This window comes from Ovis canadensis, chromosome 2 (assembly GCF_042477335.2).
Source record: "Ovis canadensis isolate MfBH-ARS-UI-01 breed Bighorn chromosome 2, ARS-UI_OviCan_v2, whole genome shotgun sequence".
NCBI classification, from domain to species: domain Eukaryota; kingdom Metazoa; phylum Chordata; class Mammalia; order Artiodactyla; family Bovidae; genus Ovis; species Ovis canadensis.
The window spans coordinates 53,362,710-53,385,236 of record NC_091246.1 but is presented as its reverse complement, the minus strand read 5'-3'; the positions used below and the strand labels follow the sequence as shown (position 1 = coordinate 53,385,236).

Sequence of the window (22,527 nt, the reverse complement as noted above, 5' to 3'; positions counted from 1 at the left end):
AGTTCCTTGAGGGGCGGGGTTTTGCTAAGGGGTGGGATCTTGAGCTTAGAGGGGCGTCCCTACAGGTGAAGTCTTCTCTTTTGACCGAGAGGGGCATTCGGACTAAATAGTAGAAGGAAGGTGCAGGCTGGGTGGTCACTTGAGGAGGCTCTGGAATCTGACGAGGGAGGCGGGATGGATGAGGAGTCGGGGCCACACTTGGAATGGGCTGACCGAGGGCTCGCTGCAAGTCTCGGGGCATCACCATCCCCTGAGAAGGTAGAAAGTGTCAGGGAGTCCGGAGGTGTAAGGTGTAAAGGTCGAGACCTGGTAAATGGGAAGGCTGGGCCAGGGCGGAGGCTGGGAAGTTAGGTAGGTTGCTGGGCTGCCTCTGATTGTGGCTGGGCCTGACGGATCCATTTTTCAGCCCTGCGGGTCCTTTGAGCCCAGGAATCGTGCGGCTCCCTGAGCCGAGTAGTCAACCGCCAGTGACCTGAGGGAGGGAGAGGAGAAAGGACTCCCAGGGCAGTTAAAAGACGTTTGACCCGCGCGTGCGCACAATCAGCCCTTAATTCCTTTCAGTTATTCAGCTCAGGCCTGACCTCATTTGACCCCGACGCCCCAGACCCACTCGCCTAGGGCATACTAGCTTCAGGTTGCGGGGTGCGCACCTGAGGGGGCGTGGCCGCTGCCCAGAGACCAGGCTCGAAGGAGTTAATCAGAGGCCCGGCTCAGCCCCGCCCCCGGCAGGCCGCGGAGCCTGAGCCCCAGCGGCGAAGCGGAGCGGCCGCCGCCCGCCCGCCCGCCCGCCCGCCTCCGCCTGCGGGGAGCCTGCCCGCCTGCCCGCAGGCGCCCGGGAGCGCCACTTCCACCGCCCGGCCCAGGCCCAGGCCCAGGCCCTGCGCAGAGCGGAGCGGAGCAGCGTCCACCCGGGCCCAGCGAGCCGGTGAGGCGGGGGCGGGCCCAAGATCTTCGGCGAATCCTCTATTCTCTAGGGCGGGAGCGGGAGCGGGAACCCGGGCGCCCCTGATCCGTCTGGGCCCGCTCCCATGGCGAGCGCGGCCTGCCCGGGGCCGGGGGACCCTGCCATGTGAGGCAGGCCCCGGCCTGGGGGCCCGGCCATGGCCGGGGAACGGCCCCCACTACGGGGCCCTGGGCCCGGGCCTGGAGAGGCGCCGGGGGAGGGGCCCCCGGGGCCGGGGGCCGCAGGAGGAGGCCCGGGCCGGGGCCGCCCCTCCTCCTACCGGGCTCTCCGCAGCGCCGTGTCCAGCCTGGCACGCGTGGACGATTTCCACTGCGCCGAGAAGATCGGGGCCGGCTTCTTCTCTGAGGTCTACAAGGTAGGACCAGCAGAGAGGGCAGAGGGGCGGGACCGAGCCTCAGACGCGAGGCTGGAACTAGGGGCCTGGACCCTGGCAGTCTTCCCAACCTGCTCGGGACTGGCCATCCGCTACCTCCCGCAGGTTCGGCACCGACAGTCAGGGCAAGTCATGGTGCTGAAAATGAACAGGCTCCCCAGTAACCGGGGAAACACGCTACGAGAGGTGCAGCTGATGAACCGGCTTCGGCACCCCAACATCCTAAGGTGAGCGGGCCCCAGCCGCTTGCTGGGAAGCTTGCTGGGGGGAGGGGAAAGATCCCGCTGGAAAAGTGGGAACTGTGGAGAGGCCGAGGCTCTTAGCCTACCCTGCTATCTTTCCCATCCTCCTCCAGGTTCATGGGGGTCTGCGTGCACCAAGGGCAGCTGCACGCTCTTACAGAGGTGAGGATGGGCCAAGAAGCGGGGGGACCCCCTCACCACCAAGGGGAGAGGGAGTCAGCGGCCCCAAGCATCTGCAGAGGAGTATTGGGAGGCGGCAGGACCCAGGGGAGGCTTCCCAGAACGTCCCTTTAGGCAAACCACAAATAAAAGGCGTCAGCTGGTCCCATCCTTGATACTCTTTAGAAGGGTGCTGTCCAACAACAGATCTTTCTGCAGTGATAAAAATGTTCCGTATCTGTGCGGTCCAAAACCATAGCCACTAGCCACAAGTTGCTGAGGAGCACTGGAAATGTGACTATTGTGACAGGAACTGAATGTTTAATTTTCTTTAAACTTAATAATTTAAATTTAAATAGATGAACATGTATGGGTCCAGACAGCCTTAGGATATGAATGGGGGCGCTAGAGCACAGACTCACCCTATTGACCTATGTGATTCTCCTGAGTGTCCCAGGCTTAAAAGTGGGAGACCTAGAGAGCAGACTGAAACTTTGATATTCGTTCCCCTTCTCCTCCCGTGTCCCAGTATATGAACGGGGGGACCCTGGAACAGCTGCTCAGCTCCCCCGAGCCCCTATCCTGGCCTGTCAGGCTCCGCCTGGCTTTGGACATCGCCCGTGGCCTGCGGTACCTGCATGCCAAAGGGGTATTCCACCGAGACCTCACATCCAAGGTAGGCGGGCCAGGTGGGTGGAGGCATGAAAGGGGATTTGAGATTCATTCGATTGTAACTAGCCCATGGATACTGGAAAGTGGATAACAGGCAACATTAGGATGTTGGGGTAGCAAGACACTGGAGTATGGGGGACTGGGATGAGGGGGAGTGCTCTGAGGGACTGTGAACCATTCTGTTTAAACCAAGAGATGGGTGATGCTGCAAGATTGGGGTACATTGGAGAACTGGGAGATCAGAGAAGATGGGTTTATTCTGGAATGACAGGTCTTTGAGGTGCATAGTGGGAGATCAGAGAACAGAAGGTGATGGGTATGTGGGGATGCTATATGTATATGTCAGAACTGTCTGATCCGACGGGAAGACCGAGGCTTCACAGCTGTTGTGGGTGACTTCGGGCTGGCTGAAAAGATTCCTGTGTATAGGTGAGGTGAATGCCCCATCCCCCTAAACCTCCCAGAAGGCCCTTATCTAAGCAAAACCCATAGGCACATTTCCTTTGGGGTGTGGGTGGGGAGTGGGCTGACCTCACCCCCTTTTTTTTGGGAAGGGTGTTTGGATGGGATATTCCTGACCACTCTGCCCCTGCAGGGAAGGGGCAAGGAAGGAGCCATTGGCTGTGGTGGGTTCCCCATACTGGATGGCTCCTGAGGTATTGCGAGGCGAGCTGTATGATGAGAAGGTAAGACATCAACCCTTGAGGTCCCCAAGGCCTTCCAGAGACCCTGGAGATTCTCTTGTAAGGCCCCATCCCAAGTTCCTCAGCAGCTCTGAGAGATACTCAGAAGACCCAAGACCTTACCCCTCTTACCCCCTCTAACACATGGCAACTGTCAAGACTCCCCCGAATTCTGACATATTCTGACATGAAACTGTCAGTGCATCCCGCAGACGTTCTTTCCTACCCCAGGCTGATGTCTTTGCCTTTGGGATTGTCCTCTGTGAGCTCATCGCACGAGTACCTGCAGACCCTGACTACCTACCCCGGACCGAGGTGAGTGATATGCCCAGGTTTAAAAGGACACACTCCAGACTGTGCAGTTCAGAACCATGGAGGGTTCCCAGAAGGTCAAGGCCCTAACTGGGGGCAGCAGGAAAACTGGAGGAAGGCTGACTCGGAGGCGTCTCATCTTTGTCCCCACAGGACTTTGGGCTGGATGTGCCTGCTTTCAGGGCCCTGGTAGGGGGCGACTGCCCATTGCCTTTCCTGCTCCTGGCCATCCACTGCTGCAGTGTAAGAGCCCCACTCTCCCCGCTGCCCTGCACCCCCGGCCAGCCCAGGCGATGGGAGGAACACTCAGGGACATGCTTTTGGAGCTCTGAGTGAAGCTGCTCTCTCTCCCTATCAGATGGAACCTCGCACTCGCGCTCCCTTCACTGAAATCACCCAGCACCTGGAGTGGATCCTGGAGCAGCTGCCTGAGCCAGCCTCCCTCCCCCGGGTCTCCCTGACACGCGGTCAGGGTAAGTGAGCATGACTGAAGTCCTTTTGCTCCTCTCTTCCTTAGAACTCGGAATCATCTGAGGAGACTGAGTGTTTTATTGAGAAGGCTGGGGGTGGGGGTGCAGTGAGAGGCCCTCTCTAAGCAGATAGTTTTCTAATTCTAGAGCCTGAGGGAGGGGAACAAGGGAAAAGGAGATACAGGAGGCTGGCGGGGATATCCCCCTCTTTCCGGTGCACTCTTTTCTTAGCTCTGGTCCCACCAGCCTCCCAGTCAGTTCATGAGGCCCTCAGGGAACTCTGATGAGTGCTGAGAACAGTGACCACAGACTTCTCTGTCTACAGGATCTGTTCCAAGAGGGGGTCCCTCTGCCACACTCCCCAGGCCAGACCCCCGGCTCTCCCGAAGCCGGTCAGACCTCTTCCTACCCCCATCGCCAGAATCACCCCCCAACTGGGGGGACAATCTGACTCGAGTCAACCCCTTTTCACTACGGGAGGACCTCAGAGGTGGCAAGATCAAGCTCCTGGACACGCCCAGCAAGCCAGTCGCCCCTCTACCCCTTGTACCACCATCGCTACTGCCCTCCACCCAGCTGCCCCTGGTGACCACTCCGGAGACCTTGGGCCAGCCTGGGACACCTGTCCGCCGCTGCCGCTCACTACCGTCATCCCCTGAGCTTCCCCGACGGATGGAGACAGCACTGCCGGGTCCTGGCCCTCCTGCTGTGGGCCCCTCAGCCGAAGAGCAGATGGAGTGTGAGGGCAGCAGCCCTGAGCCGGAACCCCCAAGACCAGCCCCGCAGCTGCCGCTGGCCATGGCCGTGGCCACAGACAACTTCATCAGCACCTGTTCTTCGGCCTCCCAGCCCTGGTCCCCTAGATCAGGACCTCCCCTTAACAACAACCCCCCGGCCGTGGTGGTGAACTCCCCGCAAGGCTGGGCAGGGGAGCCCTGGAACCGGGCCCAGCATAGTCTGCCCCGCGCAGCAGCCCTGGAGCGGACAGAACCCTCGCCGCCCCCTTCAGCTCCCCGGGAGCCTGAGGAGGGGCTGCCCTGCCCCGGCTGCTGCCTCGGCCCCTTCAGCTTTGGCTTCCTGTCCATGTGCCCCCGCCCCGCACCAGCTGTGGCCCGCTACCGCAACCTGAACTGTGAGGCAGGCAGTCTCCTCTGCCACCGAGGGCACCACGCCAAGCCACCCACCCCCAGCCTGCAGCTGCCCGGGGCACGCTCTTAGCAGTGGGGCCTGTGGTCTCTGGCTTCCACCTTGGCCTTCAAGATGCCCCGTGAGGACAGCGAGCACACGCTGGCCCACGCCAGCCCTGGACGGGCTGAGCAGCTCTTGCCCCTGTACAGGGGAGGCTCAACATGGACGCGAGGAACAGAACATTTCCTTTCCAACCCCTGGGCTTGCTCTCCCGTGGGGATCACTGAACCAGACAATGCATTGCTGATACACGAGACTAACACGTGCAAATTATTTAAAAATATTTCAATAAAACTGCCTGGCTGGCTCCGGGCTGCCCCCATCCGCTCAGCCCGTGCGCCCTCCCCACCCATTCTACTATGAGAGGTTTTGGGGCAGGGGAGGGGGCGAAATCTCTTCTAGAAGCTTCTTCCCCGTTCCCTGGGAACAGTCCAGTTTCTGGGACAGGATCTCCAGCAGGCTTGCCTAGAGATGCTGGGCCTGGGTCAGCCCTTGGCAGGGCCCTGTCTGGGCAGAGTGAACACACACTGGAGGAAGGCAGATCTTAGGACCCGCAGGCTACAGGTTAGGGCTGAAGGGCACAGGGTCCTGTTGTTGAGTACCTGGAGGATTAAAGCATCAGTGAGACCTGGAGGATTAAAGCATCAGTGAGCTCCACGCTTGACTGCCACTGAGAATCCTCATCCAGCTCACCCCACCTCCTCCCCAGCAACCTGGACAGCAGCATCACCAGCCTCCCTTCAGTTCCAGGCCTTCCCTGCCCAACACTCCCTTCCATAAGCAGACCAAGCCCCTGGAGGCTGTGACATGGCTGCCGCCTCCAGAAACAAGTTTTCCCCCTGCCCTCTGTGTGAGACCCTCTGCCCCCAGGCTCCATGCCTCAGTCCCATCCCCCACACTTACCCAGCTCAGTGCAAAGAGTGGTCCCCGTCTGGAGACCTGAAAGCTGACATCTCACAGATGGAAGGAGAAGGAAGGTGACACGCCCCTGTCGTCAGGTCCAGATCCTTCCAGTTGATTTCTAGCTTGGGACATTTTGGGGAAGGCCTAAAGGGTAGTGAAGTAGCACAGGGTTAAGCTCTGACCCCTCCTATCCCATCCTCCCTTCTCTTGCCCTGAACAAACCTAACCCAAGTCCTAACACCCTGCCTGCTGTGTGTGGGAGGGTTCAGGGATAGGTGTCTGGACTCCGACCCAAAGAGGCTATAGGACCAAGGGAGGGAGAAAATGCCCAAGTTTTCAAAGATGGAAACTTCAGTTAGGTAACTACCCTGCTTCAAGGTCCCTGGGGTTGGTCCTCAAAGTTACCCCAGTTACTTCCTTTCTCACTTCTCTGGGGCAACTCTGGTGCCCCAAGTGGACTTGACTGAAAAAGTACAACTTCAGTTTGGGTAGCCTTGTTGGCTGTAAAGTTAGAAGACCCAAGGTTCTTCATCAGCTGTAACCCCTAGCTAAATCCTCAACTTATCCCCCTGAAAGAAAGATGATACAGGTCCCAAACTAGTTGTTTTTTTTGTTTGTTTGTTTGTTTGTTTTTAAGTAAAGCATGTGCCAGGGACTGCTGGGTACTGGGGACAGAATACAGAGCATGCCTGCCCTGAGAGTTATTAATCAAATAGAAGAAATGGACACATGGGCGATTATAACATCCAAAGTTTTGAGAGGATGACCTGGAGGGAGAGTTCATTACCATGTCTTTATGAAAGGATTGTAGAGCATTTTTGTTGCCCCAAAGTCCTAACAAACTTACCAAGTGTATTTTGTATGAGCAGGCTGCCAGAACGGATTTCTGGGGCCAACCCAGTATTCAGCTGAACCACCTTGTGGCACCACCTTCTGTAAGTTTTTGATATAAATCTGAGAAATCTGAAGGGAGATTAAGAGACCAGAGGTGTGTGAGGAGTGCTGGGAAATATTGGAATGAGGGAGAGAGGGGGTGTCAAGAGGAGAGGAAGGAAATACTAGAGAGGCTAATGAGCTTCAGCAAGAGGACTGTACCCAACCTTGGTGCATGACATCGCCTCATTGGTGACCATCCCCGCACCCTTCAAGTGCCACCCTGCAGATACAAGCTGACCCCTCATTACACATGCATGCATGCATACCCACACGCACATGCTGGGTAAGAATTTCTGCCAGCCTGTAAAGAGTCATTCTGTGGACGGTTCTTGTCACAAGGAGCCATTCCCTACAATCCAGTGCGCCAGGTATGGAACCTGTCTGCCTGGGAGACCATGAGAGTCAAAGAACCTGTTGAGCAGCCCAGAACTGACCAGAAAGCTGGGATGAGAAACAGGTTAAAGTAAGGATGGCTTGTAAATTTCAACTCTCATGCCAGCCCTAATCAGTAGGTAGGGCCTCCTGGAGCTCTGTGCTGAGAGGCTGCACAGTGCCATCCCTGACTCAACGACGTATGTCCCTTTGCCCAACAGTACCCACTACAGTCTTTGAATAGGGGTTTGCTTACTGCATATGGATGAGAACTGTTGCTGGTTTTGGCCAAATAAGAAGACAGAGATTTACAGTGGCTTTGGCTTTCCGTCCAAGTTCTCTTAGTAACTGAGATGTAAAAGCAACTCCTCTCATTCTGTATCCATCCCAGGGGACAGCAGGAATCTAAAAGCAGAAAGAGAGTGACAGCACTGCACTGTCCAGACCCCGGAGGGGGATCGCAACGCTCAGCAACCCGGTTGCTAACAATATTCCCTGGAGTGGAACCTCAGTGCCTTCACTGGTCTGGTCCTTAAACTTCATAATCTTTTTTTCTTCGATTACCCTGGAAATGCCATACCTGTGCATACTTAGTGAGAGCCTTTAACATTCAACAATTTTACTCCTTAAAACCTGGGAGGTTTGGATTTCCCTGGTGGCACAGTGGAGAAGAATCTGCCTGCCAGTGCAGGGAACGTGGGTTCAATCCCTGGTCTGGGAAGATTCTGCATGCCACAGAACAACTAAGTCCATGCCCTAGAGCCCACAAGCCCTGAGCCCACAACTACTGAGCCCACGTGCTGCAACTACTGAGGCCTGAGAATACCTAGAGTACATGCCCCGCAACAAGAGAAGACACCGCAATGAGAAGCTTATGCAATGAAGAGTAGTCCCCGGTCACTGCAACTAGAGAAAGCCCACACAGCAATGTAGACCCAGCACAGCCAGAAACCAATCAATCAATTTTTTTTCAATCTGGGAGGCTTATTTGAAAAGGGCTGGTGGTACTATCCCCAATTTCTGAACAATTGCAGTCTACCCCTCATTTTGGTTAACTTTACCTGGGTCCCCAGTAAAGAAGTGATCAACGGACCTCCCATTCATCTCATTGTCTCATTAGCTCCCTAACGCATTCCCCAGCGCATATTCAAAACTTGCCCTCATTCCTCAAGCTGCTAGCCACTAGCTTCCCCTCCAGTCTTCCACAAGTTGACAACCTTGCTTTGTTGAAGTTGTCAGACACTTGACGTGTGAACTCTCTCCATTTTCCTCCCCTCCATCTCAAAATTTATCTCTTTTCTCTCCTCCTGACTATTGGTCAGAAATAAACCTCCCTCTTTCTTTAATATCCGACACCCCAGTCTGTGCTCCTGATCCCAATCCACCTCTCTCTGCTGCTTTGCCCCATCCATCCTACCTCCCCAAAAATCATTCCTTCCCCTCCAATTCCCTCTCTTCTGGCCGTATTTTCTCATCCCCACCCAGCTACTCCCTTGAGTTACTGTCCTACAGGAACTTAAAGGAACATAGAAGTCAGTGTGGCCAAATGAACAAGGGTGAAGGGATGAGCGGCACACTGAAAGGTAGGTAGGGGCAGTGGGGACCAGACTGAGAATTTTTTATTTTTAGATTATGAGGCATTTTGTTCTCTGGCTGTATCCCAAGTGCCTGGGCACAGTGCTGGACACAGAGTATGTATTCCATAACTTTTGATGTAATTAATTAACTGACATGATCTTAACTGGAATGACATGATCAGATTTTTGTTTTTAAAGGATCACCCTGGCTGCAGCATTAAAAGTGGATTTGGAGGAGGGATGTTTAGAGAAAACATTCAGCAAGCTGTTGCAGGTATCCTTGCAAGAGATGAGGATGGACAAAAATGCAAATGGATACACAGAACTGGTGGTGGAAAACAGAGGAAATTCCTCTCTGGCAGAGTAGGGCCATCTGCTGAGAGTGAGAGAGAGGGTAGTGGAGTACAGAGAGCTAGTAGTGTGGGGTCCCACCAGACGTTGAGACTAGAGTTTTGTGGCACCAAGCAGAATGACTGCACAGCTTGTCACCCCTGGGTGCAGGCGTGTGTGTTCATCCAGAGTTGAGATATTGCCAACCAGATATACCAGGACACTGGAACCAAGGAGTGAGTTGGGTGGCTGAAGTAAGGGGACAGGTCCTCAAATCAAGATGGGTAGAGAAAGAAGTGAAGACAGGTGATGGCTGATGAGAAGGGAGGAAACAGGGGAGCCAGCAGGTAGAAGGCCTCTGTAAGATTGAAGAAGTGTGGGGGCCCGTTGTGGTCACAGTGAAGATCTGAACCGTCCTTTCAGTGGAAGTGTGGTTTGGGATGCTGAGGTCTAGGTTCAGCTGTGGGAATGGGAGATGGCAGTGGGGGTGGGCAGTATTGGCATGAAAGTGAGGCTTGTAGAGAATGAGAAGGTTAAAGAAACCAGGGCTGCAGGTGTCTGTACATAAACACTTTGTTTAAAGCTTTGGGAGAGTATCCAGATGCCCATGACCTAGACAGAGCCTAACCTCTAGACAACCAGTCCACAAGCAGTCCCCTCCTCTCAGGCAGGAGACCCTCCCTCAACCTCACCCTACTTTGGCAGACCTTCTGTGTGTCCCCCTCCTTCAACCCCACATACTGCTGCACTCCTCCTTTCAAAAGGGATGAGCAATTCCACCCTAGTTCACTGCCCTCCAAGCTCTCTGAGAGAACCTCAGCTGCCTTGCCCCAACTCCAGACTGTACCACAGTTCAGTTCAGTTCAGTCGCTCAGTCGTGTCTAACTCTTTGCGACCCCATGAATCGCAGCACACCAGGCCTCCCTGTCCATCATCAACTCCCAGAGTTCACTCAGACTCACTTCCATCAAGTCCGTGATGCAATCCAGCCATCTCATCCTCTGTCGTCCCCTTCTCCTCCTGCCCCCAGTCCCTCCCAAAATCAGAGTCTTTTCCAATGAGTCAACTCTTCGCATGAGGTGGCCAAAGTACTGGAGTTTCAGCTTTAGCATCATTCCTTCCAAAGAAATCCCAGGGCTGATCTCCTTCAGAATGGACTGGTTGGATCTCCTTGCAGTCCATGGGACTCTCAAGAGTCTTCTCCAACACCACAGTTCAAAAGCATCAATTCTTCGGCGCTCAGCCTTCTTCACAGTCCAACTCTCACATCCATACATGACCACAGGAAAAACCATACCCTTGACTAGACGGACCTTAGTCGGCAAAGTAATGTCTCTGCTTTTGAATATGCTATCTAGGTTGCTCATAACTTTTCTTCCAAGGAGTAGGCGTCTTTTAATTTCATGGCTGCAGTCACCATCTGCAGCGATTTTGGAGCCCAAAAAAATAAAGTCTGACACTGTTTCCACTGTTTCCCCATCTATTTCCACTGTTTCCCCATCTATTTCCATGAAGTGATGGGACCGGATGCCATGATTTTCGTTTTCTGATTGTTGAGCTTTAAGCCAACTTTTTCACTCTCCTCTTTCACTTTCATCAAGAGGCTTTTTAGCTCCTCTTCACTTTCTGCCATAAGGGTGGTGTCATCTGCATATCTGAGGTGATTGATATTTCTCCCGGCAATCTTGATTCCAGCTTGTGTTTCTTCCAGTCCAGCATTTCTCATGATGTACTCTGCATATAAGTTAAATAAGCAGGGTGACAATATACAGCCTTGATGTACTCCTTTTCCTGTTTGGAACCAGGCTGTTGTTCCATGTCCAGTTCTAACTGTTGCTTCCTGACCTGCACACAGATTTTTCAAGAGGCAGGTCAGGTGGTCTGGTATTCCCATCTCTTTCAGAATTTTCCACAGTTTATTGTGATCCACACAGTCAAAGGCTTTGGCATAGTCAATAAAGCAGAAATAGATGTTTTTCTGGAACTCTCTTGCTTTTTCGATGATCCAGTGGATGTTGGCAATTTGATCTCTGGTTCCTCTGCCTTTTCTAAAACCAGCTTGGGGAAGCTCAGCTATAGCAAGAATTAAGTAAAGCTATAGGTCCTCTCTCGGAGAAGGCAATGGCACCCCACTCCAGTACTCTTGCCTGGAAAATCCCATGGATGGAGGAGCCTGGTAGGCTGCAGTCCATGGGGTCGCAGAGTCAGACATGACTGAGCAACTTCACTTTCACTTTTCACTTTCACGCACTGGAGAAGGAAATGGCAACCCACTCCAGTGTTCTTGCCTGGAGAATCCCAGGGATGGGGGAGCCTGGTGGGTTGCCATCTATGTGGTCTCACAGAGTTGGACACGACTGAAGTGACCTAGCAGCATAGGTCCTCTCTATAGAAAAACGTGAACAATCAATTTCACATCCAAATTCAGGGAGTTTCCAGATTCTTGACACTGATATGCCCCGAGCCCTGAGATGAGCCAGATGAGCCCTGAGCTTGCTGCTCTGTATCATTTGCGCTGCTGGCTGCCAACGTCTTCTCCCCAAGAGGACCCCACCTTAGAGCTGGGTGAAAGTGAAAGTTGCTCAGTCGTGTCCGACTCTTTGCCACCCCATGGACTATACAGTCCATGGAATTCTCCAGGCCAGAATACTGGAGTGGGTAGCCTTTCCCTTCTCCAGGAGACCTTCCCAACCCAGGGATCAAACCCTAAATCCAGTAGGTGGCTAGACCCTTCCCCCTGCTGGCCAAGGATGCACAACTCGCGTCCATGTCAGCCAGCACTCTGGTTCACCACCCCTTTCCTGAACAACCCAGTGGTGCTCCAGTAGATAGACAGACCGACCCCTCGCTTCAATCCATCCCTCATGGCAGGCCCTCCCATCTCTCCTTTCCCAGAGCAGATACCTGGAGAGGAGCACCTGAAGAAAGACTGTAGTCTTTCCCGCATACTGTTCAGCCTCTGCTCCAAGTTCATCATCTCTGTCTCCTTATTTCTCAAGGCCTCTTTCATCTTCTCTCCGTCGGACTGGCAAACCTGCAACTGCTGTCTGGTAGCCTGGCCAGCCTTCTGTTCCACCTGTAGTGTTTCCTGACTCTGGGCCAGCTTCATCCTGGATCCCTGCAAATCCTCTTCCCTCTGCCCCAGCTGGGTTATCTTCTGGCTCAGCTGCTGTCTCAGGCTGCTGTTGGTGGCTTCCAGAACCCTGTTCATTTGCTGGAGCTGCCGAGACACTTGCAAATCTGTTTGGCCATAAAGAGAGATTCAGGACATCATCAGCCATGCCCTGGTAACCCGAGGCTTTAGCGTCAGTCCCTTTTCTGCTTCTTGCAAGTTTGCCCTAACAGGCTGGAATGGAATATAAAATCTGACCACCTAAAGCTTCAGGGGGCACTGGGTTAGGTCAGGACAATCTAGGAAGTCACTGCGCTCTGAAAACAGACCTGGCTAGAAACCAGCCCAAGGCTGAGGCTGTGGTGGTAGTGACTCCCGCCCTGCTGAGGAAGGGCAGCTGTTGGGGAGAGTGGGGGAGAACATTGTTCCAGGTAAGTGGAAAACTAGGGGCAGCCATACTCACAGCGCACTCCCAGGCAGGTGGCAGCCACCCCGCACAGCAGGCAGATGAGGAGCAGGCCCAGAACCAGGTACCGCATGCAGGCTGCATGGCCTTAGGGAGACAGCGGGTTGGGGGGCGGGGGTGCAGTGAGCCCCACGAAAATTGATAGACCGAGGGGTGGGGTGTGGAGATTCGCGGGAAAGAGCATCCCGCGAAGGACGTGGAACGCTAGCTGGGCAGCGGGAGGCGCGCGCGGGGCTGGGAGCATCGGGTACTCACACCAGAGAATCCGCCCGGCAGCTGGTGACGTCACGGGGCTCCAGGCAGCAGTTGGCTGCTCCGACTGGGCCCCTGCGGAAGGGAGAGACTCCTGTGAAGGTGGGAAAGCCCAGGAAATGCCCTCTTCTTCCCACTCCTACCCCCTCCACCGCGCCGAGACTCCAGTCTGTCCTAAGGTGCCCTCAGCCGCCGCTCGGGGCCACCCTTAGCGCTCTCCGGAGCTCCTCATCTCCCCAGGGGCTCCCGTGCCCCTCGTGGGTCTTACCTTATCCTTTCCCCGGGGACCCTCTGTAACCCTTCAGGGTCTGGCTTGATCTTTCCCTCTGGGGCCACTCATCTGCCTGCCAAAATCCTCTCCCCAGAAGTGCTCTCCCTTCCTCCTCCTTTCCTCTCTTCTCGTCTCTCCCCTCCCCCTAGGGACTCCCATTTCTCACTGGAGCTCTGCACCCCAACAGGGCTGCCCTGATTCCTCCATAGAGCCCTCACTCCCCACTGGAAGCTTTATTCTTCCTTGGCTCCCGTGATTGGTCCTCATTCTCTTCCTGAGAACCCCCATCCTTTCTCCAAGGATACTGTCCTCCCAAGAATGCTGTGGACTCCCCCAACTCAAAACACAGCCCCTCACAAACACGCATCCCCCAGGCTCCCCAGACCTGCTTTATCCCGTAATCCAGAGGAAGCCAAGCTCGAGGGTCCTCCTGTGCCTGGGGGCACATTCTCATAGGTGAGTTCGCCATCTTCATCAGCCTCTGGGTCTGGAGAGGAGAGGAAAGGTGGGATCAGGATGGGGGTCTGTGGGGTGGGAGTGGGATCTCGAAGGAGGATGGAGCTGCAGAATCAAGGAGCCGCTGCAGCTGCCCTTACCGTGTCCTAGCCGGCTGGAGTTGCTCTTCTTCAGGGGAGCCTTCACAAACCGCAGGTCCGCATAGGTGATGGCCTCAGCCATGGTCCTGGGCACCTCTGCTCCCACTGGTCCCCCTCCTCGTCCACCGGCCCCCCGGGGCTACCCTGCCGCTCTCCCCTCTGCCCCCTCCCCTCAACCCCTTCAAACGATGAGGCTCTGTGTTACCTCTGTGACTGACGGCTTCACGCCTTGCCCTGTGACTTCCAGTCACAAAAGAGGAAGATGTGAACCCGTTTCAGATAGATGGGCTCAGTGAAGCAAATGGCATCCCTGAGCCCTGGGCAGAGGGGCAGGGGAGGGGAGACTGACGCCCAAAGCAGGGGGTCAGGGCTGAGGGGGTCAGAGAGCCAGTACTCCGGCCTGGCCTTGCATCTTGCCTGTGCCCCTTCTTCTTGCATCCCAGACCCGCCTTGACAGTGCTGGGCTCCAACAACCCACCCTGGTCACCTGATTTGCCCCACACTCCTTTCGTGGCTGCCCAGTCCCTGGGCTTTCTACGTGCATTCAGAGCTCTGTTATGCTCAACTGACCGCAGAGGGTCTCCTAATCACCGCTCCAGGCTGGGGCTCTACCCTCCCATCAGATTGGGGGGTCTTAGTCTGGAACCCTGGCTCTCCCTCATCCTGGGATTCCCAGCAGATCTGAGTTCCTGCAGGAGACCCCAGTTCGATTCCAGAGTTGGGAAGATCCACTGGCGAAGGGATATGTTACCCACTTCAGTATTCTTGGGCCTCCCTCATGGTTCAACTGGTTAAAAATCTGTTTGCAATGAGGGAGACCTGGGTTCGATCCCTGGGTTGGGAAGATTCCCCTGGAGAAGGGAAAGGCTACCTACTCCAGTATTCTGGCCTGGAGAATTCCATGGACTGTATAGTCCATGGGGTCACAAAGAGTCAGACACGACTGAGCAACTTTCACTTTCACTGAGTTCCCAGAATGGGGTTCCCTTACTTGGTGGGCATTTTCTCTCCATCAGTTTGAGGGGTTTCAGGGTGGTCCTGGCTCCCTTTCTGCTGTCGTCCTACAGAGCTGCCAGGAATCCCCCACTTGGGGAAATTTTCACTCCAAGCCCTTCCTGAAGATGTGGCAGCCCTTTGGAGGATGCAGAGGATCTGGGACCAAACTGCCTCTCCTGTGTAAACACCCTCCAGACTCTTACTCCATAGTCTTTCTCTGGCCTCCTCCACCTTTGGTGCCCTACTAGTCTCCCTTGTGGCCCATCAGCCCCTTCCTTGTCCCATCCTACTTGGCAGCCTATGTGACCCTTGTGTTCTGATATCAGCTAGATGGAGCAAGCTGAGTCCAGGAGGCAGAAGCTCTGGGACAAGCAGGGCTAGGGGTGAGGGCAAGGGACACCCCTGTGTGTGTGTCCACACCACTGACTGTTCATGCATCTTGTTGGGAGTCAAGGAACAGACGGACAAAGGACTTCATAGGGATGAAGATGGACTGCAGCTTCTCAGAGGGAGAATGGCTGGGTTCTGAGCGGGAAGACTTTGGACCAACCAAGGTTTTACTATCTTCTTAGTTGCGTACTGGCATCTCTCTTATTTTCCTAGTAGAATCTTCCTTTAAAAATCCCTGCAGGAATTTCCCAGTGGTCCAGTGGTTGAGGAGGCTTCCCAGATGGTGTTAGTGGTAAAGAACTCACCTGCCAATGCAGGAGAGGTAAGAGACTCAGGTTCGATCCCCGAGTCGGGAAACTTGGAGAAGGAAATGGCAACCCACTCCAGTGTTCTTGCCTGGAGAATCCCATGGACAGAGGAGCCTGGTAGGCTACAGTCCATGGGGTCACAAAGAGTCGGACATGACTGAGGTGACTTAGCACCCACACCAGTGGTTAGAACTCCATACTCTCACTGCCAAGAGCCCAATTTCAGTCCCTGGATGGAGAACTAAGACCCCACAAGCCAAGTGACATGGGCAAAAAAAGAAGCCCCTATATTGTTTTACACACAGCTCCAATAAAAAAGGGGGGCAGTTGTGGGGAAAGACCAGGGGCTGAGAGGCCTGGCAGATGGAGGACAGGAAATGGGGGGGTTGCTGAGCAGAGTGCTCCCTAAAGTTCTTTTACCAGGATGTGACCCCCCTAAAAGGGCCCACTTGGCGGGTGAGAAGAAGCTGGGACAAGATAAGGTACAGAATCGGGAAAAACCCACCCCAAGTGGGTGATGTCCGCCCCCTCAGAACCCCCCTCCCCCATCACCGCAGCTGTGAGGAGGAAAAAGGAAGGGGAAAGAGGTCCTCGCCACACGCTAGCAGCTTGCAGTGTATGGTTAGTGGTGTGTGGAGGGGCGCTGAGATGGGCCTGTGGGTCTGATGGGAGCCGTGCCCAATGGTGACACCCAGGTTGCCCCAGAAAAAGTGCCGCTGACACAGAAGAATACATTTGTCACCTGAGAAACGTCGGCGGGGGGGCGGGGGAGGCAGACGTCCACAGGGGTGTGAGTGTGAGGCACGCATACACATCCCCAGGCCTCTGCAGTCTGTCGGGGTGTCTTGTGCGGGGTGACCATCTCTGCCCAAGCCTGTCGCGGGGTGAAGCCCGGAGGAGTCTGTGGCCGGAACAGTGCCTGTGATGGCTGTGGTTTTTTCCCAGGGTGGGAAATGACTGGCCATTTTCGGAAGACTTTAAAGGTCATGGGGACAGATTCTACAAGTATTTCCTTCTTTTAAGGCTCATGGTTTCTTTCCTAAGGTGTTTCCCTGCATCTGTTAACCGTCCCTGCTTGATTAAAGTTTCCAACAAACCAGCCCCCTCCCCTGGGGGAGGAACGCGGTCAGGGCCTCCCCCAGACAGCGACAGTGGCGCGTGTTGTGACTTCCTGGGCCCTCGGGGGCCTGTGAAAGCGAGTGGGAGTGTACAGAGCAGCTGCGGTAAGTAGGGGCGGTCAGGGCACTTGAATCTGTGGAGCACAGGGCTTAGGGGTGAAGACAGCAGGTGTGTAAATCAATTGCAGGAACACTTGCAGGAATGCTGTAAACTGGAGATAATGTTCCAGTTTTCAGAACCTGTATGGAACAGGGCCTGGGTGCCAGGTAAAATGTCAAAAGCAAGCTACCACTATGTGCTCAAAAGAGAAGTCAATGGGCATGCTGCCTAACTCGCCTATTGGAGAGGCTTCAGGAGGCAGGGTGCCCAAATGGGGTTGAATGAGCTTCACGCTCATAATGCTTTGGATGTCTTAGGCCACCTGGCCTGTGTCTCTGTCCTCTTTAGCTCTTTTAGTGATGGATACACATCTCCTTATGACTCTCTGCATTCCCTCAGTCCTAGATCATCGTATGGAAGATGGTTATGAGAGCAGAGTCTGTCTCCTTTCCCAAATGTGTCACGTGGTATCTTTGTGATATTGACACACATATTTCCCTTTGAGGCTGGACGTCAGAAAGGACATCTGAAAGTCTGAGCCGCACCTGAACTGCTCAAATGTCAGGAATGCCTGGGGGCTTCTCAGAGCTGAGGGGCCAGTGCTGTACATTTCAGCTTTTCCAGGATCATAATTTCAGCTGAGATCCTAGAGAACAAACATCAGAGCCCATTTTGTGTCCTCTCCTGATCCTCTATGCTCATTTCAGGGAGTGGTTCTACAGTAGACAAGAAGAGGCAGCCAAGCTAGGAGCATCGGGACGGAATTTGCTGTGTGGAAAAGGGCTTGGTGAAGTGCAGCCAATATCAGGAAGTCAAGGAAGTCTCCCAAGACTCTGAAAGCCAGGTTCTGTCCACCTTCAGTAGCCTAACCCACTGACTCCAGGAGGCCCTGATCTATGGACAGGGTGTGATAGGCGAAAAATGGCCTCTCCCCAGTGCTTACAATCTTAACCCCCAGAACCCGTGCATAGGTTACTTTGCCTGATGAAATTGTTAATGTGACTAACTTGAGAATCTTTAGATGGGGAGATCACCCTGTTTTACCCTGAAGGCCAATCTAATCATAAGTCCTTGAAAGGAAGACGTTTTCAGGGTCATGGGAGGAAAGAGGCTCGACCTTGGAAGATGGGGCAGAGAGATGTGACATGAATAAGATGCTGCAGGCAGAAGAAGGGGACCACGAGCCAAGGAATACGGGCAGCCTCCAGAAGCTGGGAAAGGCAAAATAACAGACCCTCACCTCTAGAAAGGAACTAGCCCTGCGGACACCTTGACTTTAAGCCAGTGAGGCACGTCAGAGCTGTAAGATAAGAAACTTGTATTTTTTTTTTTAATTTTTGCTGGAGGATAGTTGATTAACCATGTTGTCTTAGTTTCAGGCGTATCAAACAGTAAATCATTACACGTATACATATATTCCCTCTTTGTGAGATTATTTTCCCATATAGATCGTTACAGAGTATTGAGTCGAGTTCCCTGTGCTATATAGTAGGTCTTTATTAGTTACCCATTTTATATACAGTAGTGTGCATATGTCAATCCCAATCTCCCAATTTATCCTTCCCCACTGGTAACTGTAACTTTGTTTTCTACATCTGTGATTCTATTTCTGTTCTGTAAATAAGTTCATTTGTAGCTTTTTTTGATTCTACATATCATATCACATGCTATATCATATGATATTTGTCTTTCTCGGTCTGATTTACTTCACTTACTGTGACAATCTCTGGGCCCATCCATGTTGCTGCAGACAGCATTGTTTTGTTCTTTTTTATGGCTGAGTTATATTCCATCGTATATATGCACCACATCTTATCCACTTCTCTGTCAATAGACATTTAGGTTCCCTCTGTGTCTCGGTTATTATAAATCGTTGCTGCAGTGAACATTGAGGTGATGCATGTCTCTTTTCAAATTATGGTTTTCTCCAGATATATGCCCAGGAGTAGAATTGCTGGATCATATGGTAATTTTATATTTAGTTTTTTAAGGGGTCTCCATGCTGTTCTCTATAATGGTTGTACAATTTACATTCCTACCAACAGCATAGAAGGGTTCCCCTTTCTCCACACCTTCTCCAGCATTTATTAGAAACTTGTATTTTTTTAAGCCACTGAGTTCATGGTAGTTTTTTTTTACAGCAGCAGGAGATAAGTTTCCTGAACTGTGGAGGAAGCATGACGTAATGGAAAGAACTTGGTATAGATAAAGAAGCCAGCACAGCCGGAGTGTGTCACTTTGGGCAAGTCACAATTTCCTATCTGTGAAATATGGGGTTGTCTAGATATCCGACATCAGTTAAGAGGATCCCGTCTGGAGATGTTGTAGATGTCGATTTTAGCAAAAGTGTCACTGAGTCTGTTAAATCGCTTCAGAGGCAGAAGAGAGGACAGCATCATTAAGAGGGTTTGCAGCCCTTTGATCACGGAAACCAGGGTGCCAGTAGGTCTCCAGAGACTACCTTAGGCTTCTGCTTGGCCCTGTCTTGAATGGCGACCCAGAAAGCACATTCATATACAGTGATGGCCCAGAGCTCTACAGAAAAGCAAATACACCGAAAGGCAAACATTGCAGCAGAGCAAGATGATGGCTCCAACCACAGAATGAGACATAATAAAGATGAATAATAACAGCTAGCATATATTGAAGAAATGAAATTTGAGGCTTAAAAATTTATGTAAGCATCGGTTGGAGGCAGTCCTGGCTTAACGATAGTTTATGTTAAATGTTTGAGGCAAGAGGCAGTTATCAGTCGCTTTGGAGCTTGAAGGAATCTTAGTGAGCTCAACTCACTTATTTTACAACTTCGGAACTGCACTCAGTAGGCTATAAGTTCATTATGAATTAGCCGTATGACTAGGAGGGCAGGTGACAAAAGGCTGCCCTGTAGGACTACAGCTGCTTTACGACGTATGCCAAATATTGAGCCGGCCACACCTACAGCCCCTTCTAAGGGGTCAGACCCCTACTGATGAGGCAGCCTAGATCCCCAGTGTTGTATTATGGACCCTCCTCCCAACCCCTCTGACGTCAGTTGATTGAGATAACCAGGTGGCAGCAGATTCAAGGCTGGTCAGTCCAGAGACCACCCCTCTGGGGTGGCTTGGCCTAGAAATCAGGGAGGATGTGAGGTTATCAGATGCTAGCTCTCAGGAGACTTCCCTGGTGGTCCAATGGTTAAGACTCCAGGCTTCTACTGCAGAGGATGTGAGTTCTATTCCTGGTCAGAGGTGTAAGATCCCACAAGCCACGCTTGTGGTATGGCCAAAAACGAAAAAAGAATTTAGTTTTCAAGAATTTAAATGGGAGAATGTGGAGATGAGTACTTAGGTAGCAGTGGGAGCAGAAAGTGAAAGGAGGCAGAGCGAGGGACTATGTGCTACCCAGAGCCCTCCACGCTTAGCAGTTGTGCCTGGCTCCTCTCTCACACACTTAGACCTGAGTGATTATTCCCTGGGTAATCCAACCTAGATAGGGCTGCTGCAACCTAATGGGAGCAGGTAGAATGCATCAGCACCCAGGAGGTTCATGGGCACCCCTCGGGGCTCTGTGCCCTGTGCCTGGTGAGACATTATCCACACATGGGCAGTGATGGCCACCACAGCTCAGGCCCCTTGGAAATGACAGTCTGGGTTACCCATGGGACAAGCCATCCAGACCACCTTCAGTGCTGCTTGAGAGCAAGGGGGAGTCCAGAATGGACGGACAGGAGAAAGAATCTCAGCTTCAGCCTTAGCACCAACCACAGCATTGTAATTTGTCCCACTGTCCCACTGATCCTCCTAGAGTAAGTTTTTCTTCCTCTTTTTTTTTACCTTAAAAATTATTTAATTATCTGCTCAGGGCTTAGTTGTGGTGGACAGGATCTAGTTCCCTGACCAGGGATCAAACCCTGGCCCCTGCATGCGGAGCATGAAATCTTAGCCACTGGACCACTAAGGAAGTCCCATCTCTTCCTCCGCTTGTGAGAAGCTGTGACCTTGGAGACGTGGTCACAGTGTGACCTCAGGAGGGGCATGAATGGACCTGAGCTATGCAGGGGGAGGCACACAGAGCCTCAGACATCCCCGGTCCCCAGGCCTTCCCACTGGGTGCACTTCTTCCAACTTCGAGGATCTTTGCAGCTTTTTATTGGCAGATGGTGAGAAGCTGCTGGAAATCAGTGCCTCTTGCCAGAAAAGCTCTTAACTGATGACTGGTGGGAACTGGTGTACATCCTAGCAACTCACCCTGGGGGGCTAACTCGGGGGGCACATAGTCTACCCTGGCTTTCAGAATCCTCCAGTAACTGTGAGCCCCAGTTTTCCACTGGGAAAATTTCCAGAGTGGACATTAAGTGGTATCTCCTTATTAAATTGCATGGCCCTGACTCCTAACAAATTTGGATATATTTCAAGTTTGCTAACCAGTTGAATTTGCTCTTCTATTAATGTTAGATCCTTTGTATTTCCCTCCCCCTGAGAATTTTATTTTGAAAATTTGAGGCCTAAAGGAAAGTTGAAAGAATAATACAGTGAAAGCTTATACATCTTTCATCTAGTATGTCAGTCAAAGCTCAAACTGTTCTCACCACATAAAAGAGATGTTAACTGTGTGACATAATAGAGGTGTTAGCTAACTATGGTGGTAACCATAATGCAATATATAAATGTACCGCATCAACACATTATATGTCTTACACTTATACGATGCTGTATGTCAATTATATCTCAATAAACAATGGCACAGACAAGCAGACCATTAGGATATGCGTATACATGCATATATATATATACACATATATACGTATATTTATATGTATATATGGTAAAGAATCTGCCTACAACGTGGGAGATGTGGGTTTGGTCTCTGAGTTGTGAAGATCCCCTGGAAAAGAGAATGGCAACCCACTCCAGTATTCTTGCCTAGAGAATTCCATGGATAGGAGAGCCTGGGCTACAGTCTATGGGGTCACAGAGTTGGACACAAGTGAGTGACTATCACATACATATATGCACATAATTTTTTTTCAATTAAGAGATTTGTTACATGGAAAAGGAAATGGCAACCCTCTCCAGCATTCTTGCCTGGGAAATCCCATGGACAGGGGAGCCTGGCGGGCTACAGTCCTTGGAGTTGCAAAAGAGTTAGACACAGCTTAGTAACTAAACAACTCCTGCCTTTATCTTTACCCTTTAAACTTAAATGCCTCTCCCCAAGTGGATGAGAATTTGATCTGTGGACTTAGCTATTGCTTCTCCATTCTCTGGCCACTAAATAAAGCTTGCTCTGTGTCCAAAAAAAAAAACAAAAAAAAAAAGGAAAGAAAATTGATTTGTGACAGGAAAGTGAAAGTGCAAGTCGCTCAGTCGTGTCCAGTTCTTTGCAACCCGTGGACTATACAGTCCATGGGATTCTCCAGGCCAGAATACTGGAGTGGGTAGCCTTTCCCTTCTCCAGGGGATCTTCCCAAGCCAGGGATCAAACCCAAGTCTCCTGCATTGCAGGTGGATTCTTTACCAGATGAGCCACAAGGGAAAGCCCTACAGGAAACTGCCCTTACTCAGTAAGGAAATGGCAACCCATTCCAGTATTCATGCCTGGGAAATCCTGTGGACAGAGGCACCTCGCAGGCTATATGGTCCATGGGGTCACAAAGAGTCAGAAACAACTGAGCAACTAACTATAAGAGCTAAACAGTCTATGGAGGCTGTTATCTTTGCTCCAGATGCCGGAGTGTGGGGTCTGCAGGGCAGGC

General features: G+C 52.4%; 2 protein-coding genes and 1 long non-coding RNA gene across 4 annotated transcripts; 2 read left to right on the top strand and 1 right to left on the bottom strand.

The window, feature by feature from the left end:
* Positions 1–720: 720 nt before the first annotated feature.
* TESK1 (testis associated actin remodelling kinase 1) lies at positions 721–5,393 on the top strand. The gene is made up of 10 exons (XM_069576206.1): positions 721–1,319; positions 1,443–1,564; positions 1,693–1,741; positions 2,268–2,414; positions 2,757–2,839; positions 3,006–3,096; positions 3,325–3,408; positions 3,559–3,648; positions 3,764–3,878; positions 4,201–5,393. The coding sequence occupies exons 1-10, from the start codon at positions 1,101–1,103 to the stop codon at positions 5,091–5,093; spliced, it is 1,893 nt and encodes a 630-aa protein (XP_069432307.1). The 5' UTR covers positions 721–1,100; the 3' UTR covers positions 5,094–5,393.
* Positions 5,334–14,336, bottom strand: CD72 (CD72 molecule). Of its 2 annotated transcripts, none has more exons than XM_069576237.1 (9): positions 13,879–14,336; positions 13,668–13,769; positions 13,015–13,086; positions 12,757–12,846; positions 12,086–12,421; positions 7,531–7,679; positions 6,814–6,920; positions 5,967–6,110; positions 5,334–5,665 (listed from the first exon to the last, which is right to left on the bottom strand). In XM_069576237.1, exons 1-8 carry the CDS (start codon positions 13,958–13,960, stop codon positions 5,972–5,974), a joined length of 1,077 nt encoding a protein of 358 aa, XP_069432338.1. In that variant the 5' UTR covers positions 13,961–14,336; the 3' UTR covers positions 5,334–5,665; positions 5,967–5,971. The 2 variants fall into 2 exon arrangements, with proteins under 2 accessions (XP_069432338.1, XP_069432337.1); XM_069576236.1 differs by having other exon boundaries at positions 6,814–6,929; positions 13,879–14,172.
* LOC138433492 (uncharacterized) lies at positions 13,041–18,206 on the top strand. The gene is made up of 3 exons (XR_011254330.1): positions 13,041–13,738; positions 16,617–16,795; positions 17,498–18,206. It is a non-coding gene; the product is annotated as an uncharacterized lncRNA (long non-coding RNA).
* The last annotated feature ends 4,321 nt before the right edge of the window (positions 18,207–22,527 follow it).

Bases quoted from the DNA above. Each gene is read 5' to 3' on its own strand.
- TESK1 (XM_069576206.1), top strand. From the start codon at position 1,101: ATGGCCGGGGAACGGCCCCCACTACGGGGCCCTGGGCCCGGGCCTGGA. The intron at 1,320-1,442 runs GTAGGACCAGCA...TACCTCCCGCAG, and splicing joins TCTTCTCTGAGGTCTACAAG to GTTCGGCACCGACAGTCAGG. The intron at 3,879-4,200 runs GTAAGTGAGCAT...CTCTGTCTACAG, and splicing joins CTCCCTGACACGCGGTCAGG to GATCTGTTCCAAGAGGGGGT.
- CD72 (XM_069576236.1), bottom strand. From the start codon at position 13,960: ATGGCTGAGGCCATCACCTATGCGGACCTGCGGTTTGTGAAGGCTCCC. The intron at 13,770-13,878 runs GTAAGGGCAGCT...TCTCCTCTCCAG, and splicing joins CTCCAGCCGGCTAGGACACG to ACCCAGAGGCTGATGAAGAT. The intron at 13,087-13,667 runs GTCTGGGGAGCC...TCCCTTCCGCAG, and splicing joins TGGATTACGGGATAAAGCAG to GGGCCCAGTCGGAGCAGCCA.